We start from the raw sequence: 18,220 nt of genomic DNA on the forward strand, positions 1-18,220 counted from the left end.
AAGAGTAGACCTAATTGTATCAAACAAACAGACAATTGGATACTCACGGCTTTCTTTCAACAGAGAATTCAAAGACTCAGCTAAGTTTGATGTCATAATGTTGTATCGATTGGCAGGTGCACAAGCACGTGACCATTTTTTGACATCCAAATCCCACAGATACTGTGCCATCTTGTTGTCAGCAAGAGACAGTTCATGGAACAACTGTTCAAAATCAAACCTTGTGTAAGCATAAGCTGCATCTTTCATAACTGGAATAAGCGTTGAGGATGACTTAAACCCAGTCTCAAGGTTTTTCTCCAAATGAAAAATGCAGATCCCATGATGAGCAAGTGGATAATTAACAATAAGAGCATTGGCAATTGATGATGCACGATCTGACACAAAAACTAAATCAGGTTCATCCGGGATAATTTTCTTCAAACACTTCATAAACCAGTCCCACGAAGCATCATTTTTTGAATCAACTACGCCAAATGCAATAGGATACAAATGAAAGTCACCATCTTGTGCTGAGGCACCAAGCAAAGTCCCTTTAAAATTTGATTTCAAATGAGAACCGTCAATACAAATCACTTTTCTCATCAACTTAAACCCTCTAATTGACGGACCAAAGGCAAGAAATGCGTACTTAAATTTGTTGTCAGGATCGACCTCAATGAAGGTTGCAGAACCAGGATTCTTCTCATTTACCATGTACATCCACATTGGCAAGAACTCATAACCATCTTCAGGTGTACCCCTAGCAACATCGATTGCATGATCTTTAGCTCTCCACGCTTTTGAATAAGAACTCCAATCCCATTGTCGTGTCTGAATTTTTCTATCAGTTGTTTAGGTTTAAGCGCAAGCTTCTCTCCACGAAAATGATTACTTACCATTTCTCCTAATGTCCTAGCAGTTGCTTGGCGATGATTAACCTTCCTTAGCGAATAATCACAACAGTGCTCACTAACATACTTTTTAATAATAAAACTATCTGATGCCTTAACCCTAGTTGCACGTAACCTCCAACTACATTTTTCATCAATGCAACGAAGAGTATACCGTGTTGAGTCTGATTTCTTAGTCCGGAACTCGAAGTTATTCTCCATTGCAAATAACTGCATCTGCCTTCCCATTTCCTTTTTGTCCTTGAACAACTTTCCACAATACAAAGTATTTGAAGATGCAGAAATAGTAGAACCACCTACAGGAGCTGAACCTTCAGATATATTAGAGAAGGATTCCGTTTCAGTTATAACCCTCTCCGGGATGGTTGAGTCAAATCCCATCTGCAAAAGCAAAAAAAAATTGGATTTGAATTGTTTTACAAGGTATTTTAAAAGGATTTACAAGTTATTTTAAAAGGTGTACTAAAAAGGGTTTTTAAAAGGGTTTTACAAGGTTTTTTAAAAAGATTTTTTACTGATTTTCAAAGAATTTGTAAGGGAATTGAAAATACCTCATTCATGACATGACATGCAGGAGCTGAAACAAAAGTTATAGGAGCAAGGTTTGCAGAATACATTTGTACCTGTAATATAATTTTTGCAAATTTACAAGTTATTTTGAATCTTCGTTAACTTATTTACAAGCTATTTTAATGATTTCTTTACTAATTTACAAGGTTTCTTTACTGTTTTACCTCATTCATGACTTGATATGTAGAATAAGGATCTGTATTGCTCTCACTACTAATTGAGATGTTGCTTGTCCCCATCATTGGATTACTGCTTGTTTTCCCCTGTAAAGATAATTAAAACTGTTTACAAATTTGTTAAACCAGTTTACAAAATTGAATGTTGGTAAAATACCTTCTCAACAGTTACACATAGCTGAATACCGCCTCTGAATTCCGCAAGCTTTTTCATAAATGCTTGCACTTGCCTATCATTTCTAATATACATAGGAGGCATGTCTTTTGTAGAGGGTAATGAATAACTGAGTTTCACTATATTAATACCGACATCAATTCCAAAATCTTCTATAACAACAGCACACAAATCAGTGAAACACGTATCCTCATTGATAAAAGTAAGAGACCCTCCTCTTTCAACATCAAATTTAAAATCCCAACAATTGTTATTTTTCAGTTTCCAAACACCAGATATGCAATTCAACTCAATCATTACGACCTGATAAAAAAGATAATGTATTATAATGTTAAACATATGTATCTTTATGATAGTTCACAAGGTATTTATAAAGTTCTTCATGGTTTTACAATATTTTTTAAAGGTTTACAATCTTCACAAAAAACACGGTAAATCAAAATTATTTCACTAATAGTGTACAATAGTTACTGAAGAACATAAATACAGTGAGAAGATGAAGAAGAAATTTTTACAATGGTTTTAGAAAGTTTTTAAAGGTAACACGAATTATAATTTTCAAGCAAGACAAATTCGAGAAAATAGATAAACACAGAATCGAAGCTCTTAATTAATCAATTCAGATTTGAAGACGAAATCGATGAACTTTTGGATCTAAACGGTTCAGATTTCAGAAGCGATTCGAACCTAATTGATGCAGATTGGGATGAGTCACAGATTTTTGATTACAGAATCGATTGATCCTCGTCGATTGAACTCGATTGAACTCGACGGATCTAAGATGAAGATATCGACGGATCTAAGATCTCATCACCTTTTGTTCGTCGGCTGTGAAGGTGACGAGAGACGCCGAGATTTTTGTTCGTCGTTCCCCAGTTTTCTCTTCTTCAATTTGGTTCCTCAATTGGTCAATTTGGTTACTCATTAAGGGTAAAATAGTCAATTTCAGGGAAGCTATTAGGGAGGGGGTATTTTTGAAAAGGGGTATTAAAAAGGGGGCATTTTTGTGAGTCCCCCTACATAAATTAAGAAATTATACAATTAATTAATCTACATATACATTTTTACAGTACTTTTTTGCTTTAATTCATTTGGATCCGGGTTTTACCCGGTTTAAAGCTATTCGGATCCTGGATAAGAGATTTAAGGAAATGTGTAATAAAAAACGACATTATCTCTTTAATTACCTATTTAACTCTGTTTCCTTAATTTATTCCCACATTAATCGGCATGTCATTAGCATTTATTATTTAAATTTGCAAAATTTAATAAAGATATTAAGCAAACTAAATATCGAATATGTTGCTATATTCTCGATTGTATATTATCGATTTAATGTTTTCAATTCTACCTAATCCTAACTAATTTAATATTAAATATTGTTGTTTCCTTACCTAAGATCTCATTTTGGTGTGATTTTAATAGATTTCATTTACTATTTACTATAAATCAAGGCTTCAAATATTCGAATAATTTATTATAAATAAAACAATTACTACTCTTCTAACCGAAATTATAGCATATTCCTAAAGTACATACGATAATTGCTATGTAAATCTTTTTTGGTAAGATATCTCTTCAAAAAAAAACGACAATAAAATTAAATGCTAACAATAATTGTAATATCAGAATCAAATCTTCGATTTATACATATGCATGGTAATATGCAATTTTTAAGTAGTACAGTATACCAATTGTGAAGAATATTTCTCACACAAGTTACGGTAATTAGTTTGAATAGTTCCTAATCATGTGGGATCTGTTTTCCTTATATGCCAACATATCGAAATTTGAAATTTAAATCCAAAAATAATTGGAAAAAAGTTCGTAATTCGCCCTAAAGGCTGAATCTATATATAGATGCTTCTTGAGATCTTCTCTCTATATAGGTGCCAAAGTCTTTATCGGTTTCTCCATATTATCTAGGTCTTTTAGGTGTATATCCCTTTGATTATTGCATTACTTGCTTGCTGATTGCTAATCGTTGGCTTGATAGTATAATTCTAGGGTTTCATTAGGATTTTAATGAATGTATGATTATGACTTGATTAAGTTGTATTGACTGGAAAAACATGGCAGATAGCACCAGTGAGCATGTTATAGCATTGAAAGAAGCGATACACCATGATATTATCGTCAAACCTGGTGACAATGGTCCAAGAATTCTACTCCCACTAAGCTGTTTTGGTAAAATCTTTTAGAACTATATCAATTATTTGGAGTTATATATATAGGAATCTAACTTATAATCTTTTTTTAACTTCTTGATATACAACAGATAATTAAATCAAAAGTGTTTAGAAACGTGTTGGAGTCAGAGTGAATGAAGTTTAGAAAAAGGAGTGCAACGACAGGTTGATTCCGTTCTCTTGGTCTGCGTTACTCTGTTTCTATTTTGGTTCGTCCCCTGTTTTGCTCTGTTTTTTATTATTCTGTATCTGAACCCTTTTATTTAATATATCGATTCATTGAGACAAAAAAAAATTGTTGGAAAAGGAAGCAGAGAGGACGAGCTCGTGGTAGTGAGACTTTGGTGAAGAAGAGAAGAGGAAGAAGGAGGAGTAAGATAAAGCAGGGATCGTGAATGCTAGAGCTTTTGATTTCGACATCATTGATCATTATAGCTTTATCTTAGATAATCACCAATCGAAAGGGATTTTTTTTTGTTTACTGTAGTTTAGAGTGTGATGGTTTTTATGATAAGGATTTGATGTTCCCAATTATTGATCTTCGAAGGAATCTTTTTAACTTTAATATCATCTCTTTACTTAGAATATTGATTAGGAATAGCCGAATAGGATACATAAATTATTACCACACCATACTGATTTTAGGTCCCATTTGTGACAAAACATAAAAAGGTTTTTAGTGATACTGTTCGAAGTGTCAAAAATATTAAATAATCATAAAACACAATTTCCAAGTTTTTGTATTCTCCTTCTCTTTTTGATATCAGTTCTTACTAATCAAACTTCTAATTGAACATTAGTCTCTTACCAATCGGTAAGGAAATGCCATATTTTACCATATATGACAATCGTAAATGATAATCATAAAATATACTTACCCGTGAAATATTTATGTGTTGAAATAATATCCTCAATTTATATTTATATATTTTAGATGAATTTTAAAGAAATTTTCTGTTATTTTTTAGTGAGTCGTATATTCAAATATCATATCTTATATTTAATCGGATCTGGATAAAAAGATCCACTTCATTAAAAACGGGTCATGTATTATTATGATCTGTTTTTTTTCTTTTGGGTTAAGTTTAGTCCTTTATATTTTTTTAACACATTAATAATAAACATAAACAACTCTATATATCATTTTCATATATTAAGCATAAATTTATAAACAATTGTTAAATATATATAAATTTATAAACACTAATAAATTTTTTTGGCACTTTGCCAAATTAATAGCACGAAGACTCCCTAAAAAGATGATGTGATATTTGTTTTTAAAAAATTATTTTTATTGTCATGCGGTGTACCATATATCTATAAATCATCTTAAAAATAATAATTTTTATTTAGTAAAAATATAGGCCCGCGGTGTACCGCGGGTTAATTTCTAGTATAATGTAATTATTAATTCTAAAAGAAAAAAGGAAGAGAAATTGCTACAAATGCCTTCTCTATCACTTTTCAAAAATGTACCTCTCTAATCTACCCCTCTCTAATTTGTATTAAAGAGACCATTATACCCTTCTGAAACAAATCTAAAGCTCCTTCCGATTTCGAAAACTTTCACTCGACGGAGTATGTCGAGTTCCTCAAATCCCTCACGCCAGAAACCATAACCGATCCTTCCGTCTCTCAAAAACCTCAAGCAATTCAACATAGATGTGGACTTGGACGGTCCTGTCTTCCATAACCTCTTCGATTATTGTCGTGCTTACGCTGGTGGTACTATTAGCGCCGCCGCTAAATTGAACCGTCAAGAAGCAGATATTGCTATCAATTGGGCCGGTGGGATGCAAAATGCGAAGAAAGATAAGGCTTCTGACTTTGGCTATGCCAATGACGTTGTGCTTGGGATTCTCGAGTTGCTCAAAACTTTCAAGGTAACTGTTTGATTTAGTTTCAATATACAATCGCGGAATTTGCAATTTCATGAACTTCATGCGTTGATTCTTGAATTAGGCTTAGAATCTGCTTCTATGAATGACTTGTCTCTGGGAATTTGCAATTTTCCTCAACTTAATGTTCAGATTTGAATCTTGATGCCTCTTGCGCTTAGAATCTTGATGTTTCTGGGAATAGGTTAGGAATTTTATGATATCAGCTATTGAAGAACATTTTGTTTTTCACTTGAGTTATTGAATTAGGCCTAGTTAGCATGGTGAGACTGAATGCTTTGTTTAACTTTGATTTTGACAGAGAGTTCTCTACGTAGATATTGGCTTTCGTCATGGGGATGGAGTGGAAGAAGCATTTAAGGACACTGATAGAGTTATGACTGTTTATTTCCACAAAATTGGGGACTCCGGAGACATAAGTGACTTTGGGGAAGGAAGAGGACAATATTATTCACTAAATGCACCATTGAAGGATGGTTTAGATCAAGGTTCAAAGAATCCCTAGGCGCTAGTTAGGCGTTCGAATGAGGCCTAGCGCCTAGATCGATTAATCGGGGCCTAGTCGGGGCCTAGGCGTTAATGAATTATTATTATATTTCTAAATATTTTTAATATTTTTATAACAAATTATAATTTATAAAATATGAAATACAAAAAATATTACATATTTGAACTTCTTATATATATTTATACCTATTTTATATAAGAATTATATAGTTTAGTCACTGTAAATAAAAAAACTGAGACTAACTAAATTATAATTTACAATTTAATAATTAATTATCTTTTTCTAATCTTTTCATTTTATTATTTTTTTTATTTATTCAAAATAATGTTATATTAAAAAAAAAAAACAAAAAAATCAGAAAATAAACCGGCCGATTTGACCGATTTGGCCGATTTCTCCGATTTTTAACGCCTAAACCGGTAAACCGATTTGATTCACCGATTTTACGAAAATCGGGGCGCCCGGAGGCTCATGAGCGCCTAGGCGGACGCCTAGTAGCCGCCTAGGCCGATTTTTAGAACCTTGGTTTAGATGATAGCAGTCTTCAGAAACACTTGAAGTGTGAAATGGTATATATGTGATTGTTTAATGATTTTATTTTCTCAACTTGTCATGATCTTATACGTGCTGGTTTGAATCAATTATGGATTTGCCATTTTTTGTGATGGCATTTGTGGATTTTGCCCTTTTTTGAATAGTTTATGGATTTTGCCCTTTTTCAGGCTACGGAAACATGCGTTTTATTCGTTATGTTTGGGTTTAGTCGGTTGTGGTTGTTCTTAGGGTTTAGTATTTTGTATAAACTACGTATTTTTACTAAAAAAAATCCGAAATACGTACATTTTTAAGTGTTAGAAAATGGCAAATCCATAAGATTTTTGCAAAAATGGCATTTTCAAAAGATTTTGGTAAAAAAGGGCAAAATCAACAATAATCCCTGCTGGTTTTGATGCTATATAGATATTTCAATTGCATTTGTTGTTGATCAGTTGACTCGAGCAAATTGGTTTAATTTTTTTGTCTTTTTTCCTACGATAACCATGCTGTTTATTCTTTTGCGATTTAAGTTGGACTTTAATTGACTCTTGAATCTCGAATTATCACTGGAATCCTCTTTTGATTATCGTTAGGTGTTAAGTTAACTGTCGTTGGGAGTTGATTATTTGCATTTGGGAATTTTTCCGAACTTGTTGTCAAGTCTATTGAGTAGGGTTTTTAATCATTTGCAGTCCAGTCTCTTGATTCTTATCTGTTTTCTTGATTCAGAAATATTCTGCTCGAAACCAATGCGATGATTCTTGTCTCCTGCTTTCTTGATTCAGTTGTTTGTTTTCATGTTTCCGCTACCAAATTTTCATTGAAGATTTTAACTTTGTGAGTTGTTCTAAAAACATGTACATAAAGAACGATTGGTGTATAAGCATAGCACCCACACTAGTGAAGAAATCAACATTGTAAATAAGCGTGATTACTTCACCATTCAAATATTATAGGAAACTCAAACAACTGATTGTTGTCAAAAGTCTCCAAAACTCCCTCATCATCATCATTTATATTTTTGATCCAAGGTCTTCTTTGTATTGACCAAAAAAGAACTTACAATATATATATGGAATATGGAAGTGGATTCTTTAATGCCTAAACGTGGAAACAATTTGAACCAACAAAAGTGGACCTTACACAAATAGAAACATTGTGGTGGTTTTTATAAGGTTTTTACTCGGTAAACAAACTCGTCAAGTGTTTTCTAAAGCAACAGCCTACAGAGCTAAAAAGAAGCTTGAATTGATACATGGTGACCTTTGTGGACCAATTTCACCAAGCACAAGTGCAAGAAATCGCTATATCTTTGTTCTCATAGACGACTATTCAAGATACATGTGGACGATTTTGTTAAAGGATAAAGGAGATGCCTTTGTCAAGTTCAGGAATTTCAAAATAATGGTAGAGAAGGAAGTCGAAGAGAAGATACAAACACTGAGAACTGACAGAGGAGGATAATTTACTTCAAATGAGTTCAATGTTTTCTGTGAGAACAATGGTATCAAAAGGCATCTCACTGCGCCTTACACTCCACAGCAGAATGGTGTTGTTGAGAGAAGAAACAGAACACTTATGGAGATGGCTAGAAGTATTCTGAAACATATGCATATGCCAAATTACATGTGGGGAGAAGCTGTCAGGCATTCAACGTATTTGATAAACAGAGTGGCGACTAGATCTCTTAATGATGTAACTCCTTATGAACTTTTCAGAGATTCGAAACCAAGTGTAGCACACATAAGAGTCTTTGGTTGTCTTGGTTACACAAAAGTTGATTCTCCACACCTGAAGAAGCTTGGTGACAGAACAAGAATACTTGTTCACTTAGGAACAGAACCAGGGTCAAAAGCTTATCGAATGTTTGATCCACAGATGAGGAAGTTGTTGTAAGCAGAGATGTCATCTTTGATGAAACTAAAGGATGGAATTGGAGAGATGTTGAAAGTGAGAAAGATAGGAGTGGAACTTTTAAGATAAGACTTGATGGTTTTGGAAATCATGGAATACAAGAGAGTGATCAAATTGTTGAGACAGGGCAACTTACTGAGAACAGAGAAGAAAACTCTGAAGAATCTGAAGAAATGCAGGAACCAGGTGCAGTAGCTGAACCATTGTTTTCGGACAATGTGTCCATCGACACACATACCGTGTGTCGTTCGACACCACACGGCACAACAGTGCTAAGGAAATCGACAAGAGAAACACACATGCCAAAGTATCTAGAAGATTACGTTTTGATTGCAGAGGAGGAAGGAGAGTTGTTGCTGTTATCTTTAAATAATGAATCAAGAAATTTTGCAGAAGCTAGAGAATCAAAAGAATGGATACAAGCTTGTGAAGAAGAAATTAGTTCAATCGAGAAGCTTAAGACATGGGATCTTGTCGATTTGCCAATAGGAGCAAAACCAATCGGGCTTAAATGGGTTTTTAAGCTCAAAAGGAACTCAGATGGGAGCATTAACAAGCATAAGGCAAGACTTGTTGCAAAGGGGTATGTGCAACAATATGGTGTGGATTTTGAGGAAGTGTTTGCTCATGTGGCAAGAATTGAAACAATAAGACTCCTCATTGATCTTGCTGCTGCTTATGGATGGGAGATTCACCATTTAGATGTCAAAACAGCATTTCTCCATGGCGAATTGAAGGAAACGGTTTATGTTCTGCAACCAGAGGGTTTTGAGAAGGATGGAAACAAAACCAAAGTCTACAAGCTTAATAAAGCACTTTACGGATTAAGGCAAGCACCACGGGCCTGGAACAACAAGTTGAACCTAATTCTCCTTGAGCTGCAGTTCATCAGTTTATCGAAAAGAAATTGGGAAGCAATTACTTATTATTGGTGTCTATGTTGATGACTTGTTTGTAACATGAACAGACTTAAGCTGCATCAGTGAATTCAAGAAGGAGATGTCATCTAAGTTTGAGATGAGTGATTTGGGAAAGCTAACATACTACCTAGAGATTGAGGTAGTTCAAAATCAGTATGGAATAACGTTGAACCAAAGTAGGTATGCTCAGAAGATACTTGAAAACGCTAACATGGCAGATTGCAATCCGGTGCATACACCAATGGAAATGGGACTGAGTCTGTCAAAGGCTGAAGATGAAAAGGAGATAGATGCAACAAGCTATAGGAAGAATGTTGGCTGTCTGCGTTACTTGTTGCATACAAGGCCAGATTTGAGTTTTTGTGTTGGCATACTCAGCAGGTATATGCAGAGTCCAAGAGAGTCCCATGGAGCTGCAATGAAACAGGTCCTGAGATACCTAAAGGGAACTACATCACTTGGTTTATGTTTTGAGAGAATGAGTCTACCAAAACTCATAGGTTACAGCGATAATAGTCATAATATTGAGAATGGTCAAATAGAGTTTGAGCATGTTCCCGGAATTGAGCAAAAGGCGGACATACTAACAAAAGCACTTGGGAGGATTAAGTTCAAGGAGATGAGAGATCTCATTGGTGTTCAAGATTTGAAGAAAGAAGAGTTCAAGCTTAAAGGGGGGAATGTTGGTTTAAGCTTGAAGAGATAAGCTCAAATATTAGTTTAAAGATAAGTCCTAGTTGGTTTAGGACTTATCTAGAAGATTTAATTGGTGTTTTTTTATTAGGATTTGGTTTTGGTTTTATGTATAAATAGAGCTTGTCGAGTTATGACAAAGCTAAGAGATTGTTTTGAGAGATTTGGTTTGTGTTTGAGAGCTTAAGTTTTTGAGAGAGTTTTCTTAAGCTAAGATTAATAATGAGAGAAATACTTTATTAAGGTTTGTGTTTCTTAATATCAACTTGATAACTAAACTTTAGCAACATAGTATAACACTAAATTATCACAAAATACAAAAATGAAAACAAAGCTAGAAAAGATTATACATGGTACATACTTCGGTTCTTTTCAACACTAGAGCAAAAATTTCACAATATTTCCCCATATATATATAATTTTTACTTACCAACTTGTCTCCCTCTTTAAATTATTCTGGTGGTAAAAACAAAAATATATTATCCTGGTGGCTTATTTCCAGTTGTTCGAGTAAGCAAATAGCTTTAAAAAATTATATTTTAAATAAACACATAAAGGGTATATTGAATTTCATAAACGAGCTATATTATAAGAAATTTGATTAATTAAATATGATCTCATGGAAATGAAACAACGCAAAGTTGGTTGGCTAAGGATTCTATGAAAAGGAAAAAATGCAAGATTAGTTTTCTACAGCTTAGTCTTCAAACTAACTTTCTTCATGTTTATTTATAATTACTATGTGTCAACGTGTTTTAATTTTGAATAAGAGTCCATAAAAGTATGTATTTGTAATTTAATATCATTTTTTACGCATATTTTAAATGTTAATAACTCCGCTTATGACGTTGCCGTCTCACACTTCTCACACACGGGAAAAGGGTGTATTTCAACCTCAAAAATTTTGTGTGGTATCTTTTTCTTTCTCAGTGCTATTTTCTCCCCAAATGATTTAAAAATTCAAAAATCATACCTCAACTCTTCTATATGTGCATAAATGATAGTCATTGGTAACAGACGTTAGTTAACCATTATTATGGATGACTTAGCTAACACGTGTGTTTGATGAGGTGGCATTACCTACAGACAAAACGAGAAAAAAATGCGTATTCCAACCCGAACAATCCGTTTAATGTCTTTTTCTACCTAAACAAAGATTTAGTGCCATTTCCTCCCAAAAACGTGTGAACAATATGAATTGAGCCCACAACCGTATCCGATACAAAACAAAAAATTATATATATAAACCTTTGTGTATAACACTAAATCCAATTTTCGGTTTTTGATCTTCATTTTTGGCTGCTTATCTCAGAATTTCAATCTTGTCTTTTTATGTCGCTTTCAAGGTCTTTATTTATTTGTGTAGCATTTTTGTAGTATCTCACACTCACACGCACAAATTTATTAAAACGGCACATGCTAAAAGTAACCGTTTGAGGCTTTGCGGTGACGTTGGCTATGGATCCCACTTATATAATCAACTAGGTCCGGACCCGCACATACGTGTGGGGGTTATAATTGTGGTTTATTATTTATGTATAGAGTTGTTTTTTGTTTGTAAATTTATTTATGAAGAGTTGTTTTGAATAGATACAGTATATGCGTGGTTTCACTCGTACCAGAACATAGTTTGTTGTTAACTTTGGTGTGGGATCTAAGATTTTAAAAATGTGTTGTATAACATTTGTTGTCAATAAATATGTGTTTTTGTTGTATGTAACTATTGTATTTTTTAAAAAAGATTTTGGTATCAGATAATAAAATAGATAATGAAATATAAATGTATTTTCAATTTTTCTATGTTTTTAAAAAATTTCGTAAATAATTTTTTTTTATGTTAAATTGGATTTAAATTTTGAATAAATAGATAAGTTAGATATGTATAAATATTTTAAGTAATTGTTTGTTTGTAATTTGATAAGTTTGACGTTTGGGCCATATAAAATCTAATTGCCAATATGCGAATCCGTTAATATATTACTGTGATCCAGTAAAATCTAAAAGCCTGTCTATTGGGCCTAAATACATTGTGGTCCAGTTGAAATAATACTGTTTTTTTTTTTTTTTTGGACAGATAATTGTCTAAACAACCATTATTGTCTTTATCGGTTCTATGAAACACCAAACCTAGAAAACTCTCATACTAATCTTCGATCTGAATTTCAACAACGAAATACTGCTTAGATCGAGCTTTGTCGTTGCTGTTTATCAAGTTTGTACCGCAGATTCCGAATTATAGAAACAGGTAAGCTTTTGATTGATTCAGTTTTATAGAACTAAAGGCTACGCAATACACAGAAAAAGGATTTTGTTTTTATTTTTTATTTTTCTGCAACTCCTCCGTCGCAAATTCGTGAAATCACTCTGTGTAAGTTTCGATTCTCTTTCTTTTGAATTTCGAATTTCGTTTTCGGTTTCCTTAATTCTTTGTTTTGTGAAAGTTTTAAAATCGATCATCTCTCTCGATTTGAGTAAAATTACTTGATTGAAGTTCTTAGGAGTTTCAAAGTTTCGAAAATTGCGTTTAATTAAGTTCTTAGGGGTTTTCAAAGTTTCGATTTTGAGTAAAACTACTCGAAATCTTTTCGATTAATGTTCTTAGGGGTTTAAAAATCGCGTTTAATTGAAGTTATTTCTCTCGTTTTACATGATTTGAGTAAAATTAATCGAATTAACATCTTAGGGTTTTTTTATTTGATTTACTTTATTTCAGTAAGATTAATCGAAGAGTTCTGTTTGTTTCTTCAAATCAACTTCTTAGGTTTCAAAAATTCCTATAATCGTTTTTTTTTTCTTTTAAGTTCTTTCCTTCGTTTTTCTTTTCAATTTTCTTGGTACAAGTAATCGAAGATTTATGTTTTATTTTAACAGTTTTTTTTTTTTTTTTTTTTTTTGCAGTTCAAGTTCGTTGGATAAGACAGATTCACAGAGGAAGCATTCTTCTCATTGGTTACAGATTGTTCCAAAGGATCTTTCTGCAACAGTCTAGATAATCTGTTGGGTATGAAATCCGATTTGTGGCTTTGTTCTTAATCGTTGATTCCTTTGTTTATTTGTTGTTCTTCGGTTTGTTCTTAACACAGAAATATTTTTCAGGGGATAGGCGGTCAGATGTCACCACCACCTTTGCCGTCACGGTCGCAGTTGCATATCCGATGGCTTAGAAGAGAGGTGGCGGCCACGAGGGCTTGGGAGATCCCATTAACCCTAAATTTTGATGGGTTAGAGTTTAGGTTTGGGTTTGGGCTTGGGATTGGGCTTGTATATTCATTTGTATTAAGATTAGGCCTAATAATTGTTGGTTTGTAATTGTAATTTTTTTTTTGAGCCCATTATGATTATTTTTTTGTTTAATTCGGTTCAAATTAACCGAATTAGAGAAAAAATCGGTTTACTTCGGAATTGATTTTAAACCACATAACCGAACCGAAAAAACCGAGTACCGAACCGAACCGAATTTAAATTCGGGTCAATTCGGCAGGATTTTGAGAAAACCAAATTTCCCACAAACCGAACAAACCGACCCGTATAACCCGAACCCGCCGAACGCCCATGGCGAATCAAATTACATCATCTTTAAGAATGACTTCCGATTCACCAGAATATTTTAGCTGCAATAGAAAAAAACATATACTAAATATACCAAAATAATGAAAGTAGAATTGTAAATGCTATAACTGTACACTACTTGCAGTGGATGAAATAGTTATATTGTACAATACATGTAGTGGACAAGATATTTTTACATGTAGTGGACAAGTTTAATTAAGTGTACATATTTTTATTTGTACAGTGTGCAGTGTACACTTAATTAGGTGTGCACTAGATGAGAGTACATAATTATTATGAACACTAGTTGAGAGTACGTAACCGTTATATACACTGGATGAGAGTAGTCATTGTGTACACTGGTTGAGAGTACGAAACCATTATATACACTGGATGAGGGTACAGAACTGTTGTATACACTTTACTAGCGTACATTTGTAATGGTGTACAACTAAATAAGTGTACAGAACTGTTGTGTTATCAGTGTGTTCTCATCCTCTAATCTGAAAAACAAAACTTTCTCTTTGGGGATACAGATCAATTTATTCTCCTTATCTCGTATCCTTCATGCTTGTTACTCTTTTTATTCATCTTTCTCCTTATGTGCTTGTTCCTTATCTTCTCTTCTCCTCTTCTTCGCTTTTTCATCTCCTCGTCCCATGTCGAGTTTGAACCTCTCTTCTCTTTGTTTCTTTCCATCTTTTCTTCTTTGCTTTCTCTCACGAACTCCTTCAATCACACCATCACGATTTGTTCAATATTAAGAGATTCCGCTTTTCTTTAAAGCAACTACAAAATTCATGTTAATGAACTGAGCTTCACTAAGAAAAAAAAAAACACTAGGAATAAAAAAGCTCGCTCTTGGCATACGAAGCGATGGGCACATCCAACGCAATAGATGCAAAAATAAGCAGCCTTTGGATTTTAACAGAGTGATACTTGACACGGGTCTGACACAATTGCAGGAATCAGAGTTATTAAACGAAAGAATAAATGAACCAAACGTTGCAAATCAAAGAGATTAGAAGAGAACTCACGTAATGGTTTCGTATATATTCTATCAGCTCTACCCTTCGATAGCGTTGCTAGTTTTAGAAGCAACTGGCACATATATATAAATCCATAAACCGATTAACAATTAATTGCTTCACAAAAAAAAACACATAAACATAGTTTTACAGAGGAGGATAGATAACATTTTCTGACTAATTTTAGAGGCAGAGCAAACAATAGAAGACGACCTTGAAATTGTTCACACTTTTAACACAAAATTCTCCTTCACTACAATAGATCAGTACATAAATTTCTACTTAATGTCAGCATAAAACCTCACCAAAATCAGTAGCCAATCAAACCCATAAAACTTACATAGTGAGAAGCCAATAACACCCAAAAAATGTAGAACACAACAAAAGAGTAAATTACCTTAGGGAAATGACTTAGCCAAATTACGGTTTGATCTTCCCGAACCACCACGGGGACGACTGTGTGCCGAGACGGATGATTTACCTGGACCAAGTGATTAAGATTTCAGTTATAATTTGACAAGACAACTTTTATCAGCGCAGAACAAAGGATTTTTTTTGGGTAATAACATCGAAGTCCCAGAATATCAAATCCGGAGCAGATCTTTGAAAATATGATAATGATTTTTACGAAATCATGACGCGAAACTGCAAATTAGTAAGACATTGGTTGCGGAGGGAAGGAATGATAGAAATCAGAAAACCAAAACGGAAAAGTTACCTTCCTTAAATCCTTTGGGCATATCAGGAATGGGCGTTGTAAATCCTTGAGAAGTCTCATTTTCTTGTGTCGAGTCCCCTGATTTCACATAATTTAGCGGAACCAGTTCTCAATTTGTATGAGGGGTTGAATTGAGAAACCCTAATTTAGATGTACAGGTTGGGGGTTTTCTTACCTGCTTTGTTATTACGAGGTTTTTTCGTGGATGGGTGTTCGAAAGTAACCCGTCCCTCCGAAAATGCGACGCGAGATGATGAATCTTTGGGCTTGCGTTTAGAGTTTGTTTTCCTTTTCGTCATTTTGTACTTCGTGTGGCTACGGAAGCTAGACTGTAAAAAACCTAATTTTTTGCCTCAAATAGATAAGACGAGATGAAGAGGAGAAGATGAGAGGTTGGGTAAAAAGGTTTAAAAAGTTGAGTAAATGGCAGTCAACTGTAAATAACTCAATCTGTGAAGGACAAAATAGTGGTTTTATTTGTGGGGGTAAACGGCCAATTCCCCCCCCCCCAAACTTTGTTACTTTATCGGATTCATACACATAACTTTAAGTTGTACTTATAACTACGTAAACTTATCTAAATTTTGAATTTCCTACCCGAACATTCAACATCCGGTCAAAACCATCAAATCGACAAACGGTGTTAAGTATTCCGTTAACAGATGCTGACTAGGATGCCACGTAAGCGTCGTAACATTTAAATTATAAAAAGATATCCATAGGCAGGTTTCGAACCCACGACCTTTGCTAAAGAATCGCATGCTCAATACCAATTATGCTATCATAATTTCGTTGAAGATTTAAACATTTATATATATATTATATATACCTACTCAAACAAAAAAAAGTTAATTTGTCTTCTGCCTTTCATTCACCTACGTTCAATTTAAGCATTGTTTCATTCTTCTTCGTCATATAGAAGATTCATCTCTCCAACGAATGATGATTTTGAATTTGAAAACAATCTCCTTCATAATTTTGAATTAGATTTTTGAAATTCACTTAATTTGTTTTTCAGACTCCTTAATCAATTCCGCTGCAATCTCTATTTTCTGGGTTTTCTCATCTAATTTTGTGGGTAAATTATGGGTTTACTTGGTTTACTTTCGAACTATTAATTGAGTCGCCGAAGAACACGATGATATTTTTTTACTTCTTCTTCTTTTTAGGGTTTGTTAAGTTGATTTGGTTCGTTTGCTAATATTACTTTGTTTTTTTTTTTTTTACAATCAATTTTACGATGAATTGGAAACGATGAATTGGATGGATAACATGAGTTGAGTAAAATTGAATATATTAGTTTTTGAGATCTGTATGCGTTATATATATATATGTGTGTGTTACACGTAGAATGAAAATCGTGATAGCGAAACTGGTATTTTCCTGCGTTATATATAAGCTTGCTATGCCTTAGAAAAGGTTGTGGGTTCGAAACTCGCCCTATGGTGTTTTTTTTTTTAATTTAAATGAGATGCCTACGTGGCATCCTAGTCAGCATCTGTAGGAAATTCAAAATTTAGTTAAGTTCACGTAGTTATAAGCACAACTCAAAGTTATGTGTATGAATCCGATAAAATAACTAAGTTTTGGGGGGAATTTGCCGTTTTCCCGTGTTTTGTATGTAATAATTGTTACCGTAAAGTTACCCCACAAATAAAACCACTATTTTGTCTTTCACAGATTGAGTTATTTACAGTTGACTGCCATTTACTCAGCTTTTTAAACCTTTTTACCCAACCTCTCATCTTCTCCTCAATCTGTGAAGGACAAACTATTTTTTACAGTCTGTGAAGGACAAACTATTTTTTATTTGTCAATTAGAAAGAGAAATGTAATTTCTAGTTTCATTATTTTTTTATTATTTTTTTTTTGTTAAACCCGGGGGTAATTTCTAGTTTCATTATTCATATAAGATACTATTCCCTCTTACATAAGGATTGTGAGGTCAACATCTCTTAAGTTGATTTTATTGGCTACAACATCTCTTTTTTCGCTAGAATATATAAATCAAAGTTTTAAAACCTCAGTCACACTCAACCACGAGTATATGGCGTGTCATCGTAATAATTAAGGGTCAAACCACAAAAAAAATAAAGATTAAATCTAATAATGCATGTAGTTATTTAAGCTACGTAAATATATTGTTTTTGGGTTTTTCTAGTAGAACTAAGTGAAATTAAACAACAATGATCAAAAAAGATAAATTAAGACATAAGAAAGCCATATGAAAAGGACTAACAAGATTTAAATGTAAATAAGGCAAGAAATGAGATTATAAAGAAAACGATTTAAGCAATAATAAACAAACGAGCCATCGAGTTAAGGCAATCGATTTGGGTGACTATTAGCTAACCTATGATGCTCATTCAATTATTCAATGCTAATCCTTAGACCTTAGAACACTAATTTAGACTAATCCATTTTGATGACATTAATCCTATGCTAATTATGT

At 33.5% G+C, this 18,220-nt stretch overlaps 2 protein-coding genes and 1 long non-coding RNA gene across 7 annotated transcripts; 2 read left to right on the forward strand and 1 right to left on the reverse strand.

Annotated features, from left to right (window-relative positions):
- The first annotated feature begins 3,886 nt into the window (after nt 1–3,886).
- On the forward strand, nt 3,887–6,471 carry LOC9304450 (histone deacetylase 7). Its single transcript, XM_021018448.1, is given in 4 exon segments — nt 3,887–4,001; nt 5,548–5,624; nt 5,626–5,886; nt 6,203–6,471. Coding segments are annotated over 4 exon segments (657 nt in total). The 3' UTR covers nt 6,407–6,471.
- Nucleotides 6,472–12,571: 6,100 nt separating this feature from the next.
- On the forward strand, nt 12,572–13,839 carry LOC110226965. Its single transcript, XR_002330856.1, has 3 exons — nt 12,572–12,718; nt 13,372–13,474; nt 13,570–13,839. It is a non-coding gene; the product is annotated as an uncharacterized LOC110226965 (long non-coding RNA).
- A 521-nt stretch (nt 13,840–14,360) lies between these two features.
- LOC9304451 lies at nt 14,361–16,152 on the reverse strand. 5 transcript variants are annotated; one of them, XR_002330170.1, is made up of 5 exons: nt 15,944–16,152; nt 15,769–15,846; nt 15,448–15,531; nt 15,060–15,123; nt 14,361–14,972 (listed from the first exon to the last, which is right to left on the reverse strand). XR_002330170.1 is itself a non-coding variant. In XM_021016558.1 (5 exons), exons 2-5 carry the CDS (start codon nt 15,826–15,828, stop codon nt 14,606–14,608), a joined length of 354 nt encoding a protein of 117 aa, XP_020872217.1. In that variant the 5' UTR covers nt 15,829–15,846; nt 15,944–16,152; the 3' UTR covers nt 14,361–14,605. The 5 variants fall into 5 exon arrangements, 1 of the variants encoding a protein (XP_020872217.1); XR_002330171.1 differs by having other exon boundaries at nt 14,361–14,751; nt 14,893–15,123; XM_021016558.1 differs by having other exon boundaries at nt 14,361–14,751.
- Nucleotides 16,153–18,220: the final 2,068 nt, after the last annotated feature.

This window comes from Arabidopsis lyrata, assembly GCF_000004255.2.
Source record: "Arabidopsis lyrata subsp. lyrata unplaced genomic scaffold ARALYscaffold_7, whole genome shotgun sequence".
In the NCBI taxonomy this organism is placed as follows: Eukaryota; Viridiplantae; Streptophyta; class Magnoliopsida; order Brassicales; family Brassicaceae; genus Arabidopsis; species Arabidopsis lyrata.

Bases quoted from the DNA above. Each gene is read 5' to 3' on its own strand.
- LOC9304451 (XM_021016558.1), bottom strand. From the start codon at position 15,828: ATGAGACTTCTCAAGGATTTACAACGCCCATTCCTGATATGCCCAAAG. The intron at 15,532-15,768 runs GTAACTTTTCCG...CACTTGGTCCAG, and splicing joins GCCCAAAGGATTTAAGGAAG to GTAAATCATCCGTCTCGGCA. The intron at 14,752-15,059 runs GTGAGTTCTCTT...GTGTGATTGAAG, and splicing joins AATATATACGAAACCATTAC to GAGTTCGTGAGAGAAAGCAA.